Source organism: Haematobia irritans, chromosome 4 (genome assembly GCF_050003625.1).
Source record: "Haematobia irritans isolate KBUSLIRL chromosome 4, ASM5000362v1, whole genome shotgun sequence".
Classification (NCBI taxonomy): Eukaryota; Metazoa; Arthropoda; class Insecta; order Diptera; family Muscidae; genus Haematobia; species Haematobia irritans.
In genome coordinates, this window is record NC_134400.1 from 107,245,531 (window position 1) to 107,265,457 (window position 19,927).

Here is a 19,927-nt window from a genome sequence, read left to right on the forward strand (position 1 = left end):
TTTTAAGTGTAATCACTTAAGTATAAGGACAAAACGACTTCATTGAAAAGTTGATCGACTTTTGGACTAGAAAAAACTTTATATGAGAGAAACGCGTCTTTTATGCAAAGAAAAATGTACATTCGTATTTTAAGAACAATACATTTTTCATATCCATATATGTATATCCATATTGTCCATACCCAGCAAAAAAGCGTCTCCAAGAAAGTAATGAAAATGTTCTTTTTGGATCCGGAAGTGGTGTAAAATTGACGCAGAAACGATGAATTTAACATGGGCTTGTCATAGGACGGAAGTCCTCCATTTTAACAGCCAGTGCACTGAATTTGCATCACTTCTATAGGTGTGATCCGAATTCAATGTTTTGGATGTAAAATAAAAGAGTCTGTGATATTTTGTCAAATAAATAATTTTTAAAATTTTTTATAATTTTTAATGGACTCTAACACTTGCGTGAAACGTTTGACCTCAAATATTTTCAAAAATTCACAATTTTTTCAGATTGGATTTATCATTTTTTTCGACAAAATTTTAATAATTTGTACATTTTATGAATTCTTAAACTGTTTTTAACCAATTTGAAACAAAAAAAGTTTTCATTATCCATTAAAAGTATGAAAAACCCAAGTTATAAAAAATTGAATCATATCATATCATATCATATCATATCATATCATATCATATCATATCATATCATATCATATCATATCATATCATATCATATCATATCATATCATATCATATCATATCATATCATATCATATCATATCATATCATATCATATCATATCATATCATATCATATCATATCATATCATATCATATCATATCATATCATATCATATCATATCATATCATATCATATCATATCATATCATATCATATCATATCATATCATATCATATCATATCATATCATATCATATCATATCATATCATATCATATCATATCATATCATATCATATCATATCATATCATATCATATCATATCATATCATATCATATCATATCATATCATATCATATCATATCATATCATATCATATCATATCATATCATATCATATCATATCATATCATATCATATCATATCATATCATATCATATCATATCATATCATATCATATCATATCATATCATATCATATCATATCATATCATATCATATCATATCATATCATATCATATCATATCATATCATATCATATCATATCATATCATATCATATCATATCATATCGTATAATTCAAATTTTTTATTTTCTATTTTTTTTTTTGGGAAATGTAAAGGGCTCATCGTATATGAATTTATTTACAGTTTCAACAACCCAGCAAACGTTTGCCTACATATCTCTGTTGCGTGTCAATGATAAAATGAAATTTGAAGCTTCGCGCCAGATTAGTAACCGCCATATTCATCCATGCTAAATTCGATATTTTGAGTTTATGGTAGTAGTAGTGGTCAATGTGTTTTTGGATGGCGACGCGTGAGTCCAACTTCAAATCTCTAGTCTCTTGACCTTGACACTCAACGCTCACCACCTAATATCCAATACCACCAGCTACTAACTGGCAAGCACTCAAAATTTACTCGCACATATATATTTTTTTTGTTTTTGATTGTTTGGATTGTCTTGTTCCAAAACGACAAATTCATGAATGTTTTGAAAATTCAAAAAACAAAAATTATAACTGAAAAAATAGAAAACAAAATCCACAGAAATTTATTTGTGTATGAATTACGGTAGTGCGGATACTTTTTTATTTGTTTTGCTATTTGATTTCTCATCTCTCTATTCGGATATTGAAGAGATTTTGGCTAACGTCTTCCTTCTAAGTTTATCTTTTGCATGATTGTCAGTCTGTTGCCTTAACTTAAGCGTATCGGACGGAAATCGCAGAATTCAATGCTGGCTTAGTCCCAACTGAATCAAAGAAACCTAATCCAAAAAACCAAGAGCAAATCGACGGCTTTCGATTTATTTGAATTCGAATAAAAGTAACGACAATTAGCTGGCTATTAAAAAACAAAAACGAAAAAACCAAAGCAAGAAACGTTAATCGTTTTGTATGTATGTATATAAGCAAAAGAAAATAATGTGGCAGAAAATATGAACGATTAAAACAAAACCTATGTAATTGTGTTAAAAACAAACAAAACGAAATTACATAAATTATCCAATATTGGTTGCAGCATTGCATTGGGTAAACAATTAACTCATCTTCCATCACATCATATGGCCGCAAGCAAATGTAATGTCTGTTAAGTGAATTTGAAACAAAACACGAAAAAAAAAAAATATTTTACAATATCCGCGCTTATTTGCTGGTGCTTCTATGTCCCCCCTTTACAACAAAGTGTTAGTTAAAGAATCTTAAAATAGAAAATAAAAATTATAACCATAAAAACACACATGCAAGAAATCAACATTAACCCATCAGAGATACCACAACCCAAACGGTTAGACAGTGTCGTATTTTTAAAGTGGTACTTAGTAAATTAACCTCAACAATAATGTGTTAAATGATTTTTCAATCAACATTAAATGAGCAGTATAATAAATCACGATTTATGAAAAATAAAAATAATACATTAAATAGCAAATTAAAAGTGTGACAGTATTGCATAATAATCTCTAGTGCAAATAAAATTTATCATTATCAATACATTTTAATTAAAACATAGAGCTATCCTATGTTCAGTGTCAGTCTCAGCTGTAGTACATTCAATATGCGGTTACAATTCATATTTGCCATTGGCATTGTGCTGGCGGGATCAGTTGCAGCCAGCAATTTGGCTGGCTATGAAGGGTAAGTTTCGATATTATATTATGAATATATATGAAATGAAAGAGACATAAAAAATATATATATTAAATTAATTTTAAAATATAGAATATTAGAATCCGAGATCAACATCAGATAAATTTAAAATAAACAAAATTAAATTATATTAAATCAAATTAATTTAAATGAAATACAATTGAATTAAATTAAAACAAGTATAAATACCCACCTCGATGGATAAGAATTTTTGTTTGAAAACATCTCCTGGTAATGGTTGACATATCCATATTTAGTGAAAATCCGTTTAATATTTGCACTTTGTTATCGACACTAGTGGCCATAAATTTAAAATTAGCATTTTAAGTGAATTTAATGGAATATACCCTTACCTTAAGACAATCGGTTAAAATTGTACGGGACCCGAAAATGTTGTCAAAAGTTTATTTCTATAGACATTTTCGTCAAGATTTCATTTCTATAGAAAATTTCGTCAAAATGTTATTTCTATAGAAAATCGCGTCAAAATTTTATTTCTATAGAAATTTTTGTCGAAATTCCATTTCTATAGAAAATTTTGTCAACATTTTATTTCTATCGAAAATTTTGTCAAAATTTTATTTCTTTCGAAAATATTGTCAAAATTTTACTTGTATAGAAAAATTTCGTCACAATTTTTGTCAAAAGTTTATTTCTATAGAAAATTTTGTCAAAATTATATTTCTATATTGTCAAAATTTTATTTCTATAGAAAATTTTATCAAAATTGTATTTCAATAGAAATTTTTTTCAAGATTTTATTTCTACAGAAAATTTGATTTTTCAAGATTTGATTTTTATCGAACATTTTTTCAAAATTTCATTTCTGTAGAAAATTTTGTCAAAATTTTATTTCAATAGATATTTTTGTCAAAATTTTATTTCTATAGATGGTGAGTATATGAATTTAAAGTACGAGATTTTTCGATATGTGGTTGAGGAGATTTTTTGTTTGATAATTGAAAGCTTTCCAATGTTTTTGAAATGTGAATGGAAGTTTGAGGGAAGTCCTGTAAGGGAACTAAGTAAATAATTTTTTATATTTACATGTCAGATTTTTTAAGTAAAAAACTTAAATTTGTTCTTCATGGCCGACATTTTAAAAAATGTTAATACGATAATTTTTTTAAAAACTTTTTTTTATTTCCTTTGATTTATTTGACCTTATTCTTTGAAGGAGTTCGTTAGTTTATTTTTATACCCTCCATAGGATGGAGGATATATTAACTTTGTCATTTAGTTTGTAACACATCGAAATATTGCTCTAAGACCCCATAAAGTATATATATTCTGGGTCGTGGTGAAATTCTGAGTCGAACTGAGCATGTCCGTCCGTCCGTCCGTCTGTTGAAATCACGCTAACTTCCGAACGAAACAAGCTATCGACTTGAAACTTGGCACACGTAGTTGCGATTGATGTAGGTCGGATGGTATTGCAAATGGGCCATATCGGTCCACTTTTACGTATAGCCCCCATATAAACCGATCCCCAGATTTGGTGTGCGGAGCCTCTAAGAGAAGCAAATTTCATCCGATCCGGCTGAAATTTGGTACATGGTTTTGGTATATGGTCTCTAACAACCATGCAAAAATTGGTCCATATCGGTCCATAATTATATATAGCCCCCATATAAACCGATCCCCAGATTTGGCTTGCGCAGCCTCTAAGAAAAGCAAATTTCATCCGATCCGGTTGAAATTTAGAACATGGTGTTAGTATATGGTCTCTAACAACCGTGCCAGAATTGGTCCATAATTATATATAGCCTCCATATAAACCGTTCTCCAGATTTGACCTCCGCAGCCTCTGGGAGGAGCAAAATTCATCCGATCCGGTTCAAATTTGGAACGTGGAATTAGTATATGGCCGCTAACAATCATTCCAAAATTGGTCCATATTGGTCTATAGTTATATAAAGCCGATCCCCAATCACACAAAAATTGGTTCATATCGGTTCATAATCATGGTTGCCACTCGAGCCAAAAATAATCTACCAAAAATTTATTTCTATAGAAAATTTTGTCAAAATTTTATTTCTATTAAAAATTGTGTCAAAATTTTATTTCTATAGAAAATTTTGTTAAAATTTTATTTTTATAGAAAATTTTGTTAAAATTTCATTTCTATAGAAAATTTTGTCAAAACTTTATTTCTATAAAAAATTTTGTCAAATTTTTATTTCTATAGGAAATTTTGTCAAACTGAATTATATACCTATTTAATCGGTCTTTTTATGTTATACCCTGCGCCACACTGTGGAACAGGGTATTATAAGTTAGTACATATGTTTGCAACACCCAGAAGGAGGCGAGATAGACACATGGTGTCTTTGGCAAAAATGCTCAGGGTGGGCTCCTGAGTCGCTATAGCCATGTCCGTCTGTCCGTGAACACATTTTTGTAATCAATTTCTAGGTCGCAGTTTTAGTCCAATCGACTTCAAATTTGGCACAAGTATGTGTTTTGGCTCAGAATAGAACCCTATTGATTTTGGAAGCAATCGGTTCAGATTTAGATATAGCTCCAATATATATATATTTCGCCCGATATGGACTTTTATGGGCCCAGAAGCCAGAGTTTTACCCTAATTTGCTCAAAATTTTGCACAAGAAGAACAATTAGTACTATACATGGACTAATACGGTCCCAGAAGCCAGAGTTTTACCCCAATTTGGTTGAAATTTTGCACTAGGAGTACAATTAGTAGTGTAGTCAAGTGTGCAAAATTTTATTGAAATCGGTTCAGATTTAGATATAGCTCCCATATATATCGTTCGCCCGATTTACACTCATATGACCACAGTGCCCAATCTTTTACTCCGATTTAATTGAAATTTTGCACAGGGCGTAGAATTAGCATTGTAGCTATGCGTGCCAAATTTGGTTGAAATCGGTTCAGACTTAGATATATCTCCCGTATATAGCTTTCGCCCGATTTACACTCATATGACCACAGAGGCCAATTTTTAACTCCGATTTAGTTGAAATTTTGCACACGGAGTAGAATTAGCATTGTAGCTATGCATGCCAAATTTGGTTGAAATCGGTTCAGATTTAGATATAATTCCCATATATATGTTTTTCTGATTTCGACAAAAATCGTCAAAATACCAACATTTTCCTTGTAAAATCGCCACTGCTTAGTCGAAAAGTTCTAAAAATGACTCTAATTTACCTAAACTTCTAATACATATATATCGAGCGATAAATCATAAATTAACATTTACGAAGTTTCCTTAAAATTGCCTCAGATTTAAATGTTTCCCATATTTTTTACTAAACTTGTGTTCCACCCTAGTGCATTAGCCGACTTAAATTTTCAGTCTATAGATTTTGTAGAAGTCTATAAAATTTTGTCCAGATCGAGTTATATTTAAATGTATGAATTTGGGACAAACCTATATATACAAACCTTTATAAAGGGTGATACGGTCAAAATTTGGTCAATATAAACTTGACGTATTTCTTTCAAATTTGCATTTAAAAAACCTGAACACCCCTCATTTTGAAGGTGTGTGTGTGTAGAATGTTGCTCCTATTTTGATTTTGGAATTCACTCTTCAGTTGTCAAAATGCCGTCCAAGCAAGAAGAGCAGCGTGTCAAAATTTTGCTCGCGCATCGCGAAAATCCGAGCTACTCGCACGCAAAGCTGGCAAAATCGCTAAAAGTTACCAAATCAACCGTTACAAATGTAATTAAATTGTTTGGGGAACGTTTGTCGACAGCCAGGAAGTCTGGATCGGGGGGAAATCGAAAACCGGAAGCCACTGAGACGACAAAGAGAGTTGCCGGTAGTTTCAAGGGAAACCCTAACCTCTCTCTCCGAGATGCCGCAAATAAGCTGGGTGTATCGTCTACAACCGTGCATCGAGCCAAAAAACCGGACTATCGACTTACAAGAAGGTAGTGACTCCAAATCGCGATGATAAACAAAATACGACGGCCAAAGCGCGATCCCGGAGGCTGTACACGACGATGCTGACGAAGTTTGACTGCGTGGTAATGGACGACGAAACCTACGTTAAAGCCGACTACAAGCAGCTTCCGGGACAGGAGTTTTATACGGCAAAAGGAAGGGGAAAGGTAGCAGATATTTTCAAGCACATAAAACTGTCAAAGTTCGCAAAGAAATAGCAGCAGTTCAAGGCAAAATGGCTTTCTGCGGCGAAGAAAGTGGACAAGGTGGCTGTACAAAATCTGATGGCAGGTGTCAAGCGTGAGGCCCGGCAATTCGGATTTGGAAAAGCGAAAGCCTAACTGAATATTTTTCCTGAATTTTATACTAATTGAACTTGAAAAAGAAATTTAATTTGATTTTTTTAAATAAACGATTTCACCGATTTAAACGCGTTTTCCCTTGACCAAATTTTGACCGTATCACCCTTTATATAGACGGATGTGATATGGTATCGAAAATTTAGATCTACAAAGTGGTGCAGGGTATAATATAGTCGGCCCCGCCCGACTTTAGACTTTCCTTACTTGTTTAATTTAATATATACCACGTATGGACTTACTGATAATTTAGAAGACGGCGGTAGGAGGTTTTAATATATCTTGCCATCGGCAAGCGTTACCGCAGCCCAAGTAATTCGATTGTGGATGGCAGTGTTTAGAAGAAGTTTCTACGCAATCCATGGTGGAGGGTACATAAGCTTCGGCCTGGCCGAACTTACGGCCGTATATAATTGTTTGGTTTGCTAACTTCACGAGCGGTCCATGTTAACAACGCTCCATATCTTTTACTGTTAGAGCCAAGAAAATTGAAATTTTCAGTGAAGGTGGTCCAGCATTAAAAACTGGGTAACGCACTGTCAAATCAATATTACTTCGAATTTCCGAATTCACATTTTCTTAAAATCAAATTTCGGACGGAGAAATTTTAATGAGTGAAATCTCTCCTACAACAAAGTAGGGAAAGTCTAAAGTCGGGTGGGGCCGACCATATTATACCTTGTACCACTTTGTAGATCTACATTTTCGATATCATCTCAAATCCTTTAAATTTGTTGGGTGCTATATATAAAGGTCTATGTTACCATATTAGGTTAGGTTAGGTTAGGTGGCAGCCCGATGTATCAGGCTCACTTAGACTATTCAGTCCATTGTGATAGTTTGACAGTGGTGAACTTCTCTCTTATCACTGAGTGCTGCCCGATTCTATGTTAAGTTCCTTTTTATAGCCGAGTACGAACGGCGTTCCATATTGCAGTGAAACCACTTAGAGAAGCTTTGAAACCCTCAAAAATGTCACTAGCATTACTGAGGTGGGATAATCCACCGCTGAAAAACTTTTTGGTGTTCGGTCGAAGCAGGAATCGAACCCACGACCTTGTGTATACAAGGTGGGCATGCTAACCATTGCGCCACCGTGGTGCTCGGCTATAAAAAAAAGAGGTCCCTTGTCATTGAGCTTAACATGGAATCGGGCAGCACTCAGTGATAAGAGAGAGAAGTTCACCAATGTGGAATCACAATGGACTGAATAGTCTAAGTGAGCCTGATACATCGGGCTGCCACCTAACCTAACCTAAACTAACCATTGCACCACGTGGCTCCCTTGTTCCCATATTAAATGCGACGCGATTTGGACTAAATTTGTTATACTTCTACAAAATCTTAAGATTTAAATTGGCTAAGGCATTGGGCGGCAAAATGTTAGTAAAAAATATGGGAAATATTTAAATCTTAAGCGATTTTTAGGCTACTTCGCAAAAGTCCATTTATGATTTATCGGACAATAGATATGTGTTCGAGGTATATGAAAATTTGAGTTGTGTTGACCAGTTTTCGACTTAGCAAAGAAATCGTGGCGTTCTCTAAATCTAAGCCGTTTTTGTCCACATTAGCCACAGTTTGGCCCCTGTGGTCATATTTAAACCGGGGAAATATATAGTATCGGACAAAACATTTGCAACTATCATAAACTTTTCAATGTGTTGTCATAAGAAACAAGTGAGTAAAGTAGAAAGTCGGACGGGGCAGACTATATCATAACTTAACCACCCCTACTGAATTAGTAAACATTGTTTGTGGGGTATAGATTTGGGGAAAAACCGCATTTCCATATTTAAGAATGGGAGTTTAATCACAATCTGAACAGAAATGTCTGATTTTAGGAGCTATAGTTGATTCTGAACCTACAGAGTTAGTTTGCCACTAATATTGAGTCCATTATTAAATCGGTATCGGTATATATTTTATGGGGTCTAAAATCAATATTTCTGGTAGGCACTTTTTTTGGCAGATCAAAGTTATTATAAATAGCCTAATCATTACGTGGTTTAGGGTATAAAAAGTGGAAATCCCTCAATTAATGTGGGTAATAAATCAAAATTCGGGAAAATCGGGCAATATTATTAGGTAAGAGTTACATGTAAGTCTAAATACGATCATATAATACATAAAAATTTCACACTTGAGTGGCATTGGTTAATAAGAGTATTATCGCCAAATTTGGGGAAATCGAGCGATGTATATATATGGAAGCTATATCTGAATCTGAACCGATTTGGATGATATTTTCCAGGTTTGGTTGCAAACACAGTAGGTGACCTTGTGCTAAATTTGAGTAAGATCGGTTAATACGTGAGACCACTATGGTAAAATATAAGGTTATTAGGGAGAATTTTTTGAAAATCGGGTGATACACATATATGGGATCTATTTCGAAATCTGAACCGATTTGAATGATATTTTGCAGATTTGGTTGATATTACAGCAGATTACCTTGTGCTGAATTTGAGTAAGATCGCTTAATAAATGAGGCCACTATGGTCAAAAATATGGTTATTGGGCACAAATTTTTCTAAATCGGGCGCTGCATATATATGAGAGCTATATCTAAATCGGAATCGATCTGGAATATATTTTGCCTTCTGGAATATATTTTGCCACCTTCCGTGGTATCAACCAAACCTAAGATCGGCTAATAAATAAGGCTATTACCACAAATTTTTCAAGAATCGTGCGATACATATATATGGGAGCTATATCTAAATCTGAACCGATTTCGATGATATTTGACACATATAGTCAGTACTATAAAAGATTAGAGTAAGTCATATTTGAGTAAGATGGGTTGATAAATAAGGGACTTATGACCAAATTTGGGAAAATCGGGCGTTACATATATATAGGAGCTATATCTAAATCTGAACCGATTTCGATGAAAGTTGGCACACTTAAAGGGTGGCCAATAGGATTACTTCGTGGCAATTTTGACGCTGCTTGGTTAGTACATGAACGCAATCTCACCCCATTTATCGAAATCGGGCGATACATATATATGGGAGCTATATCTAAATTTGATCCGATTTTTTCCAAATTCAATAGCGTTCGTCCCTATACCAAACAAACGCCACATATCACATTTTAACAAAATCTGTTAATAATTGCGACCGAATCCTGCGAACAGCAAATACATGGATGGACGGACACCAAGCGCTAGATCTACTCAGGAGGTGATTCTGAGTCAATCAGTATATATTTTATGGGGTCTAGAGAGTGTTACAATATTGCGATTTTGTTAATTTATTTATATATTGTACACTCTAGCTAATATATCAGAAAACAAGTAAGGAAAGTCTAAAGTCGGGCGGGGCCTACTATGTTATACCCTGCACCACTTTGTAGATCTAAATTTTCGATACCATATCACATCCGTCAAATGTGTTGAGGGCTATATATAAAGGTTTGTTCCAAATACATACATTTAAATATCACTCGATTTGGACAGAATTTGATAGACTTCTACAAAATCTATAGACTCAAAGGATTTTAGACTACAGACTCAAAATTTAAGTCGGCTAATGCACTAGGGTGGAACACAATGTTAGTAAAAACAAGTATATACGGCCGTAAGTTCGGCCAGGCCGAAGCTTATGTACCCACATAGTCCATACGTGGTACCACATAGTCCATACGTGGTATATATTAAACTACAAAAGGGCCGATTAAATACGTATATAATTAAGTTTAAAGTTTCTAAATTTTGACAACATTTTCTATAGAAGTAAAATTTTGACAAAATTTTCTATAGAAATAAAATTTGGAAAAAATTTTCTATAGAAATAAAATTTTGACAAAATTTTCTATAGAAATAAAATTTTGTCAAAATTTTCTATAGAAATAAAATTTTGACAAAATTTTCAATAAAAATAAAATTTTGACAAAATTTTCTATAGAAATAACATTTTGACAATGTTTTCTATAAAAATAAAATTTTGGAAGATTATTTTTGGCTCGAGTGGCAACCATGATTATGAACCGATATGCACCAATTTTTGTGTGGTTGGGGATCGGCTATATATAACTGTAGACCGATATGGACCAATTTTGGCATGGTTATTAGCGGCCTTATACTAACGACACGTTGCAAATTTCAACCGGATCGGATGAATTTTGCTCTTCCAGGGGCTCCGGAGATCAAATCTGGGGAGCGGTTTATATGGGGGCTATATATAATTATGGACCGATATGGACCAATTCTTGCGTGTTTGTTAGAGACCACATTCTTATACCATGTTCCAAAATTCAACCGGATCGGATGAATTTTACTCCTCCAAGAGGCTCCGGAGGACAAATCTGGGGATCGATTTATATGGGGGCTATATATAATTATGGACCGATATGGACCAATTCTTGCATGGTTGTTATAGACCATATACTAACACCACGTACCAAATTTCAACCGAATCGGATGAATTTTGCTCCTGAGGTCAAATCTGGGGATCGGCTTATATGGGGGCTATATATAATTATGGGTCGATGTGGAACAATTTTTGCATGGTCATTAGAGAACATATACCAACACCATGTACCAAATTTCAGCCATATCGGATGAAATTTGCTTCTCTTAGAGGCTCCGCAAGCCAAATCGGGGGATCGGTTTATATGGGGGCTATATATAATTATGGACCGATGTGGACCAATTTTTTCATGGTTATTAGAGACCATATACTAACACCATGTACCAAATTTCTGCCGGATCGGATGAAATTTGCTTCTCTTAGAGGCTCCGCAAGCCAAATCTGGGGATCCGTTTATATGGGGGCTATATATAATTATGGACCGATATGGACCAATTTTTTCATGGTTGTTAAAGACCATATACTAACACAATGTACCAAATTTCAGCCGGATCGGATGAAATTTGCTTCTCTTAGCGGCTCTGAAAGCCAAATCGGGGGATCGGTTTATATGGGGGCTATATATAATTATGGACCGACGTGGACCAATTTTTGCATGGTTGTTAGAGACCATATACTTACATCATGTACCAAAATTCAGCCGGATCGGATAAAATTTGCCTCTCTTAGAGCAATCGCAAGCCAAATTTGGGTGTCCGTTTATATGGGGGTATACGTAAAAGTGGACCTATATAGACTAATTTTTGCATGGTTGTTAGAGACCATATTATAACACCATGTACCGAATTTCAGCCAGATCGGATGAAATTTGCTTCTTTTAGAGCAATCGCAAGCCAAATTTGGGTGTCCGTTTATATGGGGGCTATACGTAAAAGTGGACCGATATGGCCCATTTGCAATACCATCCGACCTACATCAATAACAACTACTTTTGCCAAGTTTCAAGTCGATAGCTTGTTTCGTTCGGAAGTTAGCGTGATTTCAACAGACGGACGGACGGACGGACGGACGGACATGCTCAGATCGACTCACGACCCAGAATATATATACTTTATGGGGTCTTAGAGCAATATAAAGTTAATATACCCCCATCCTATGGGTATAATAAATAAATGAGGACTATTTATAATTTGTAGAGCTCATTATACCCAACACCATAGAATGGTATAATAAGTTTGTCATTCCGTTTGTAACACATCGAATTCCGACTATATAAAGTATATATATTCTTGATCAGGGAGAAATTCTAAGACGTTATAAACGGTATAAAACTAGCTTGCTTAATTTTTGCACAAGCTCGTTTTTTGTCTCCAAGCAGGTCAAGTTCGAAGATGGGCTATATCGGTCCAGGTTTTGATATAGTCCCCATAAAAACCAACCTCCCGATTTTGGGTCTTGTGCTTATAGTTTTTATCCAATTTGCCTGAAATTGAAAATCTATAGGTATTTTAGGACCATAAAAAGGTGTGCCGAAAATGGTGAGTATCGGTCCATGTTTTGATATAGCCCCATACATACCGATCTTCCTATTTTACTTCTTGGGCTTCTAGAATCCGTAGTATTTAAAGATTGTGTTGAAATTAGAAATCTAGAGGTATTTTTTAGACCATAAAGAAGTGTACCGAAATTGGTGAGTATTTGTCATGTTTTGGTATAGCCCCCATATAGACCGATCTCCCGATTTTACTTCTAGGGCTTCTAGAATCCGTAGTTTTTATTCAATTTGTCTGAAATTGGAAATCTAGAGTTATTTTATCACCATAAATATGTGTGCCGTATGTTTTGGTATATCCCCCATATAGACCGATCTGCCGATTTTATTTCTTAGGCTTCTAGAATCCGTAGTTTTTATCCAATTTACCTGAAATTGGAAATCTAGATGTATTTTATTACCATAAAGAGGTGTGCCAAAAATGGTGAGTATCAGTCCATGTTTTGGTAATCCCCCATATAGACCGATCCCTTCTTGGGCTTGTAGAAACCATAGTTTTTATCCAATTTGCCTCAAATGAGAAATCTAGAGATATTTTAGGACCATAAAGAGGTGCGCTGAAAGTGGTGGGTATCAATCCATGTTTTAGTATAGCCCTCATATCAACCGATCTTCCGATTTTACTTTTTGAGCTTCTAGAAACCATAGTTTTCGTAGAATTTGCCCGAAATTGAAAATCTGGAGGTTTTTGAGGACTATAAATAGGTGTGCAAGAAACGATTTTATTTTTTGGGATTCTAGAAACCGTAGTTTTTATACCCTTCACCACTACTGTGGTACAGGGTATAATAAGTTTGTGCATTTGTATCTAACGCCAAGAAGGAAAAGTCTGAGACCCATCGTTTAGTATACCGATCGTCTTTAGAATTAAATTCTGAGTCGATTTAGCGATGTCCGTCTGTCTGTCTGTCTGTCTGTCCGTCTGTCTGTCTGTCTGTCTGTTGATGTATTTTTGTGTGCAAAGTACAGCTCGCAGTTTTAGTCCGATTGTCCTAAAATTTGGTATAGGGTCCTGTTTCGGCTCAAAGACGATCTCTATAGATTTTGGAAAAAATCGGTTCAGATTTAGATATAGCCGCCATATATATTTTTCACCGATCTGGTCATAATTGGCGTGTATGTCAACCGATCTTCCTCAAATTCCGTACATCCGAATAGTTTATGAGTCTCGAAAAACTTGCAAAATATCAGCCAAATCGGTTCAGATTTAGATATAGCTCCCATATATAGCTTTCACCCGATTTACACTCCTTTGCCCACAGAGGCCAATTTTTTGCTCCGATTTAGTTGAACTTTTGCACAGGGAGTAGAATTAGCATTATAGTTATGCGTGTCATATTTGGTGGAAATCGGTTCAGATTTAGATATAGCTCCCATATATAGCTTTCGCCCGATTTACACTCAAATGACCACAGAGGCCAATTTTTTGCTCCGATTTAGTTGACATTTTGCACAGGGAGTAGAATTAGCATTATAGCTATGTGTGCCAAATTTGGTTGAAATCGGTTCAGATTTAGATATAGCTCCCATATATAGCTTTCGCCCGATTTACACTCATATGACCACAGAGGCCAATCTTTTACTCCGATTTAATTGAAATTTTGCACAGAGAGTAGAATTAGCATAGTAGCTATGCGTGCCAAATTTGGTTGAAATCGGTTCAGATTTAGATATATCTTCCATATATAGCTTTCGCCCGATTTACACTCATATGACCACAGTGGCCAATCTTTTAATCCGATATAATTGAAATTTTGCACAGAGAGTAGAATTAGCATTGTAGCTATGCGTGCCAAATTTGGTTGAAATCGGTTCAGATTTGGATATAGCTTCCATATATAGTCTTCGCCCGATATGGACTTATATGGCCCCAGAAGCCATATAAGTCCAATGGCCCAATTTGGTTGAAATTTTGCACTAGGAGTACAATTAGTAATATAGTCATGTGTGCCAAATTTGATTGAAATCGGTTCAGATTTCGATATAGCTCCCATATATATGTTTTTCTGATTTCGACAAAAATGGTCAAAATACCAACATTTTCCTTCTAAAATCCTTTGAGTCTATAGATTTTGTAGAAGTCTATCAAATTCTGTCCAGATCGAGTGATATTTAAATGTATGTATTTGGGACAAACCTTTATATATAGCCCCCAACAAATTTGACGGATGTGATATGGTATCGAAAATTTAGATCTACAAAGTGGTGGTATAATATAGTCGGCCCGGCCCGACTTTAGACTTTCCTCACTTGTTATACCCTCCATCATAGGATGGGGGTATATTAACTTTGCCATTCCGTTTGTAACACATCGAAATATTGCTCTAAGACCCCATAAAGTATATATATTCTGGGTCGTGGTGAAATTCTGAGTCGATCTAAGCATGTCCGTCCGTCCGTCCGTCCGTCCGTCCGTCCGTCTGTTGAAATCACGCTAACTTCCGAACGAAACAAGCTATCGACTTGAAACTTGGCACAAGTAGTTGTTATCGATGTAGGTCGGATGGTATTGAAAATGGACCATATGGGTCCACTTTTACGTATAGCCCCCATATAAAGGGACCCTCAGATTTGGCGTGTGGAGCCTCTAACAGAAGCATATTTCATCCGATCTGGCTGAAATTTGGTATATGGTGTTGGTATATGGTCTCTAACAACCATGCAAAAATTGGTCGACATCGGTCCATAATTATATATAGCCCCAATATAAACCGATCCCCAGATTTGGCTTGCGGAGCCTCTAAGAGAAGCAAATTTCATCCGATCCGGCTGAAATTTGGTACATGATGTTGGTATATGGTCTCTAACAACCATGGACAAATTGGTCCATATCGGTCCTTAATTATATATAGCCCCCATATAAACCGATCCCCAGATTTGGCTTGTGGAGCCTCTAAGAGAAGCATATTTCATTCGATCCGGCTGAAATTTGGTACATGGTGTTGGTATATGGTCTTTAACAATCATGCAAAAATTGGTCCACATCGGTCCATAATTATATATAGCCCCCATATAAACCGATCCCCCGATTTGGCTTGCGGAGCCTCAAAGAGAAGTAAATTTCATCCGATCCGGCTGAAATTTGGTACATGATGTTGGTATATGGTCTCTAACAACCATGCAAAAATTGGTCCACATCCGTTCATAATTATATATGGCGCCCATATAAACCGATCCCCAGATTTGGGTTGCGGAGCCTCAAAGAGAAGCAAATTTCATCCGATCCGCCTGAAATTTGGTACATGATATTGGTATATGGTCTCTAACAACCATGCAAAAATTGGTCCACATCCGTTCATAATTATATATAGCCCCCATATAAACCGATCCCCAGATTTGGCTTGCGAAGTCTCCAAGAGAAGCAAATTTCATCCAATCCGGTTGTAATTTGGAACATGGTGTTAGTATATGATCTTTAACAACCGTGCCAGAATTGGTCCATATCGGTCCATAATTATATATAGCCCCCATATAAAACATTCTCCAGATTTGACCTCCGGAGCCTCTTGGAGGAGCAAAATTCATCCGATCCGGTTCAAATTTGGCACGTGGTGTTAGTATATGGTCGCTAACAACCATACCAAAATTGGTCCAATCACACAAAAATTGGTCCATATCGGTTCATAATCATGGTTGCCACTAGAGCCAAAAATAATCTACCAAAATTTTATTTCTATAGAAAATTTTGTAAAAATTTTATTTCTATAGAAAATTTTGTCAAAATTTTATTTCTAGAGAAAATTTTGTTAAAATTTTATTCGGTTCATAATAAAATTTTCATCATTGTCAAAATTTTATTTCTATAGAAAATTTTGTTCAAATTTTATTCGGTTCATAATCATGGTTGCCACTCGAGCCAAAAATAACCTACCAAGATTTTATTTCTATAGAAAATTTTGTTAAAATTTTATTTCTGTAGAAAATGTTGTCAACATTTTATGTCTACTTTTCAAACTGAATTATATACGTATTGGATCGATCTTTTTTGAGTTAATATATACCACGTATGGACTTACATACAATTTAGAAGATGGTGTTAGGAGGTTTTAAGATACCTTGCCATCGGCAAGCGTTACCGCAACTTAAGTAATTCGATTGTGGATGGCAGTGTTTAGATGAAGTTTCTACCCAATCCATGATGGAGGGTACATAAGCTTCGGCCTGGCCGAACTTACGGCCGTATATACTTGTTTTTTTACTAAAATTACCACCCGAGTGCATTAGCCAACTTAAATTTTGAGTCTACAGATTTTGTAAAAGTCTATCAAATGTTCTATCAAATGTCCAAATCGAGTGATATTTAAAGGTATGTATTTGGGACAAACCTTTATATATAGCACCCAACACATTTGACGGATGTGATATGGCATCGAAAATTTAGATCTACAAAGTGGTGCAGGGTATAATATAGTCGGCCCCGCCCGACTTTAGACTTTCCTTACTTGTTTTTTTTATCAAATTTGCCTGAAATTGGAAATCCAGAGGTTTTTTAGGACCATAAATATGTGTGCAGAATATGTTGTGTATCGGTACATTTTTTGATATAGCCCCCTTATAAACCGGCCCTCCGATTTGAGGTCTAGAGGTGTGCACGTGAGTAATAGTTTACTCAGGCACACGCACACTCACGACTAAAAAATCATACTCACGCACGATATTTTTTGATAGGACTCACGCTCACTTGTACTCACTCACACTCACGCACGAAAACGTCGTGACTCACGAAAAATACCGTGACTCACGAAAAATATCGTGACTCACGAATAATTTTATGATTAATTTACCTTACCGAAGTGTCTGAAAACATGAGCATTATTAAAATCGAGAGTGTTATTAAATTCTTAACATCTCAGGTGTCACTAAAATTGTAATTGAATTTAACTCTTAAGCGTTTTATGTTGGTGAGCAGGAATATTTTCGTGAGTGTGATTCGTTACTCACGCACACTCACGAAGATATTATTTTCGTGACTCACGCTCACGCACGACATTTTGGTTTCTTAATTACGCTCACGCACACTCACGCTGTTGTCATGAGCGTGACTCAAGACTCACGCACGAATCACGAAAAATTTCGTGAGTCACGACAATTTCGTGTCACGTGCACACCTCTAGTCTAGATTCTAGAACTACAATTAGATGTGTTGAATATTGTGTGTATCCGTCCATGTTTTTGGCATAGCCACCATAAGACCGATCTCCCGATTTAACTCTTTGGGTTTCTAGAAACCATAGTTTTTGCCTGAAATTGTAAATATTCTGGTATTTTAGACCCACAAAAACGTGTATCGGATTTATAGACCGATTTCACTTTTTGAGGGTATAGTAGGCGCACTGATCATGAAAATTGCTGGAGACTGAATGTAAAATTTCCAAATTTTCGTACTCATTTAATAATGGGGGTAAAAATCTACAGATTTTCGACTTCAAATAAAAGCGTTATTTCATCCTTTTCTTGCACACTTACAAGAGATGGTTGGAAGAATTTCTGTCATCAACCCCCGCAGTATTACCATCTGTATTACCGTCATTTATGAAACGGTCTACTTTAAATGAGGCTCATGGTATCGGTTTATATTTAGATATAGTAGTTCCCATATATGTATATTTATCAGCAAATTAATTAAATCTATCTATTGGTGATCTTCACAAATATAACCGTCCCGAAAAGGATTGTCAAAATTCTACTATTCCAAAATTTCATTGTCATATTTATACCCTTCACCACTACTGTGGTACAGGGTATAATAAGTTTGTGCATTTGTATGTAACGCCAAGAAGGAGTAATCATAGACCAACCTTTTAGTATACGGATCGGCTTAGAATTAAATTCTGAGTCGATTTAGCGATGTCCGTCTGTCTGTCTGTTGGTATTTTTGTGTGCAAAGTACAGCTCGCAGTTTTAGTCCGATTGTCCTAAAATTTGGTATAGGGTCCTGTTTCGGCTCAAAGACGATCCCTATTGATTTTGGAAAAAATCGGTTCAGATTTAGATATAGCTGCCATATATATTTTTCACCGATCTGGTCATAATTGGCGTGTGTATCAACCGATCTTCCTCAAATTCCGTACATCCGAATATTTTATGAGTCTTGCAAAACTTGCAAAATATCAGCCAAATCGGTTCAGATTTAGATATAGCTCCCATATATAGCTTTCGCCCGATTTACACTCATTTGCCCACAGAGGCCAATTTTTTGTTCCGATTTAGTTGAAATTTTGCACAGGGAGTAGAATTACCATTATAGCTATGCGTGCCAAATTTGGTTGAAATCGGTTCAGATATAGCTCCCATATATACCTTTCGTCCGATTTGGACTTATATGGCCTTAAAAGTCAGAATTTTACTCTGATTTGCTTCAAATTTAGCACAAGGCGTACGTTTAACAATATTGTTAACTATGCCAAATTTGGTTGAAATCGGTTCAGATTTAGATATAGCTCCCATATATAGCTTTCGCCCGATTTACACTCATTTGCCCACAGAGGCCAATTTTTAGCTCAGATTTAGTTGAAATTTTGCACAGGGAGTAGAATTAGCATTGTAGCTATGCGTGCCAAATTTGGTTGAAATCTGTTCAGATTTAGATATAGCTCCCATATATACCTTTCGTCCGATTTGGACTTATATGGCCTCAAAAGTCAGAATTTTACTCTGATTTGCTTCAAATTTAGCACAAGGCGTACGTTTAATAATATTGTTAACTATGCCAAATTTGGTTGAAATCGGTTCAGATTTAGATATAGCTCCCATATATAGCTTTCGCCCGATTTACACTCATTTGCCCACAGAGGCCAATTTTTTGCTCCGATTTAGTTGAAATTTTGCACAGGGAGTAGAATTACCATTGTAGCTATGCGTGCCAAATTTGGTTGAAATCGGTTCAGATTTAGATATAGCTCCCATATATACCTTTCGTCCGATTTGGACTTATATGGCCTCAAAAGTCAGAATTTTACTCTGAT

At 35.4% G+C, this 19,927-nt stretch overlaps 1 protein-coding gene across 1 annotated transcript in view; it reads left to right on the top strand.

Annotated features, from left to right (window-relative positions):
• The first annotated feature begins 1,784 nt into the window (after positions 1-1,784).
• Positions 1,785-19,927, top strand: part of LOC142236305 (carboxypeptidase B) — a 54,122-nt gene continuing 35,979 nt past the window's right edge. Inside the window, exon 1 of the mRNA XM_075307566.1 lies at positions 1,785-2,806. Within this exon, the coding sequence (XP_075163681.1) occupies positions 2,691-2,806 (116 nt within the window). The 5' untranslated portion in view covers positions 1,785-2,690. The remainder of the gene's footprint in view (positions 2,807-19,927) is intronic.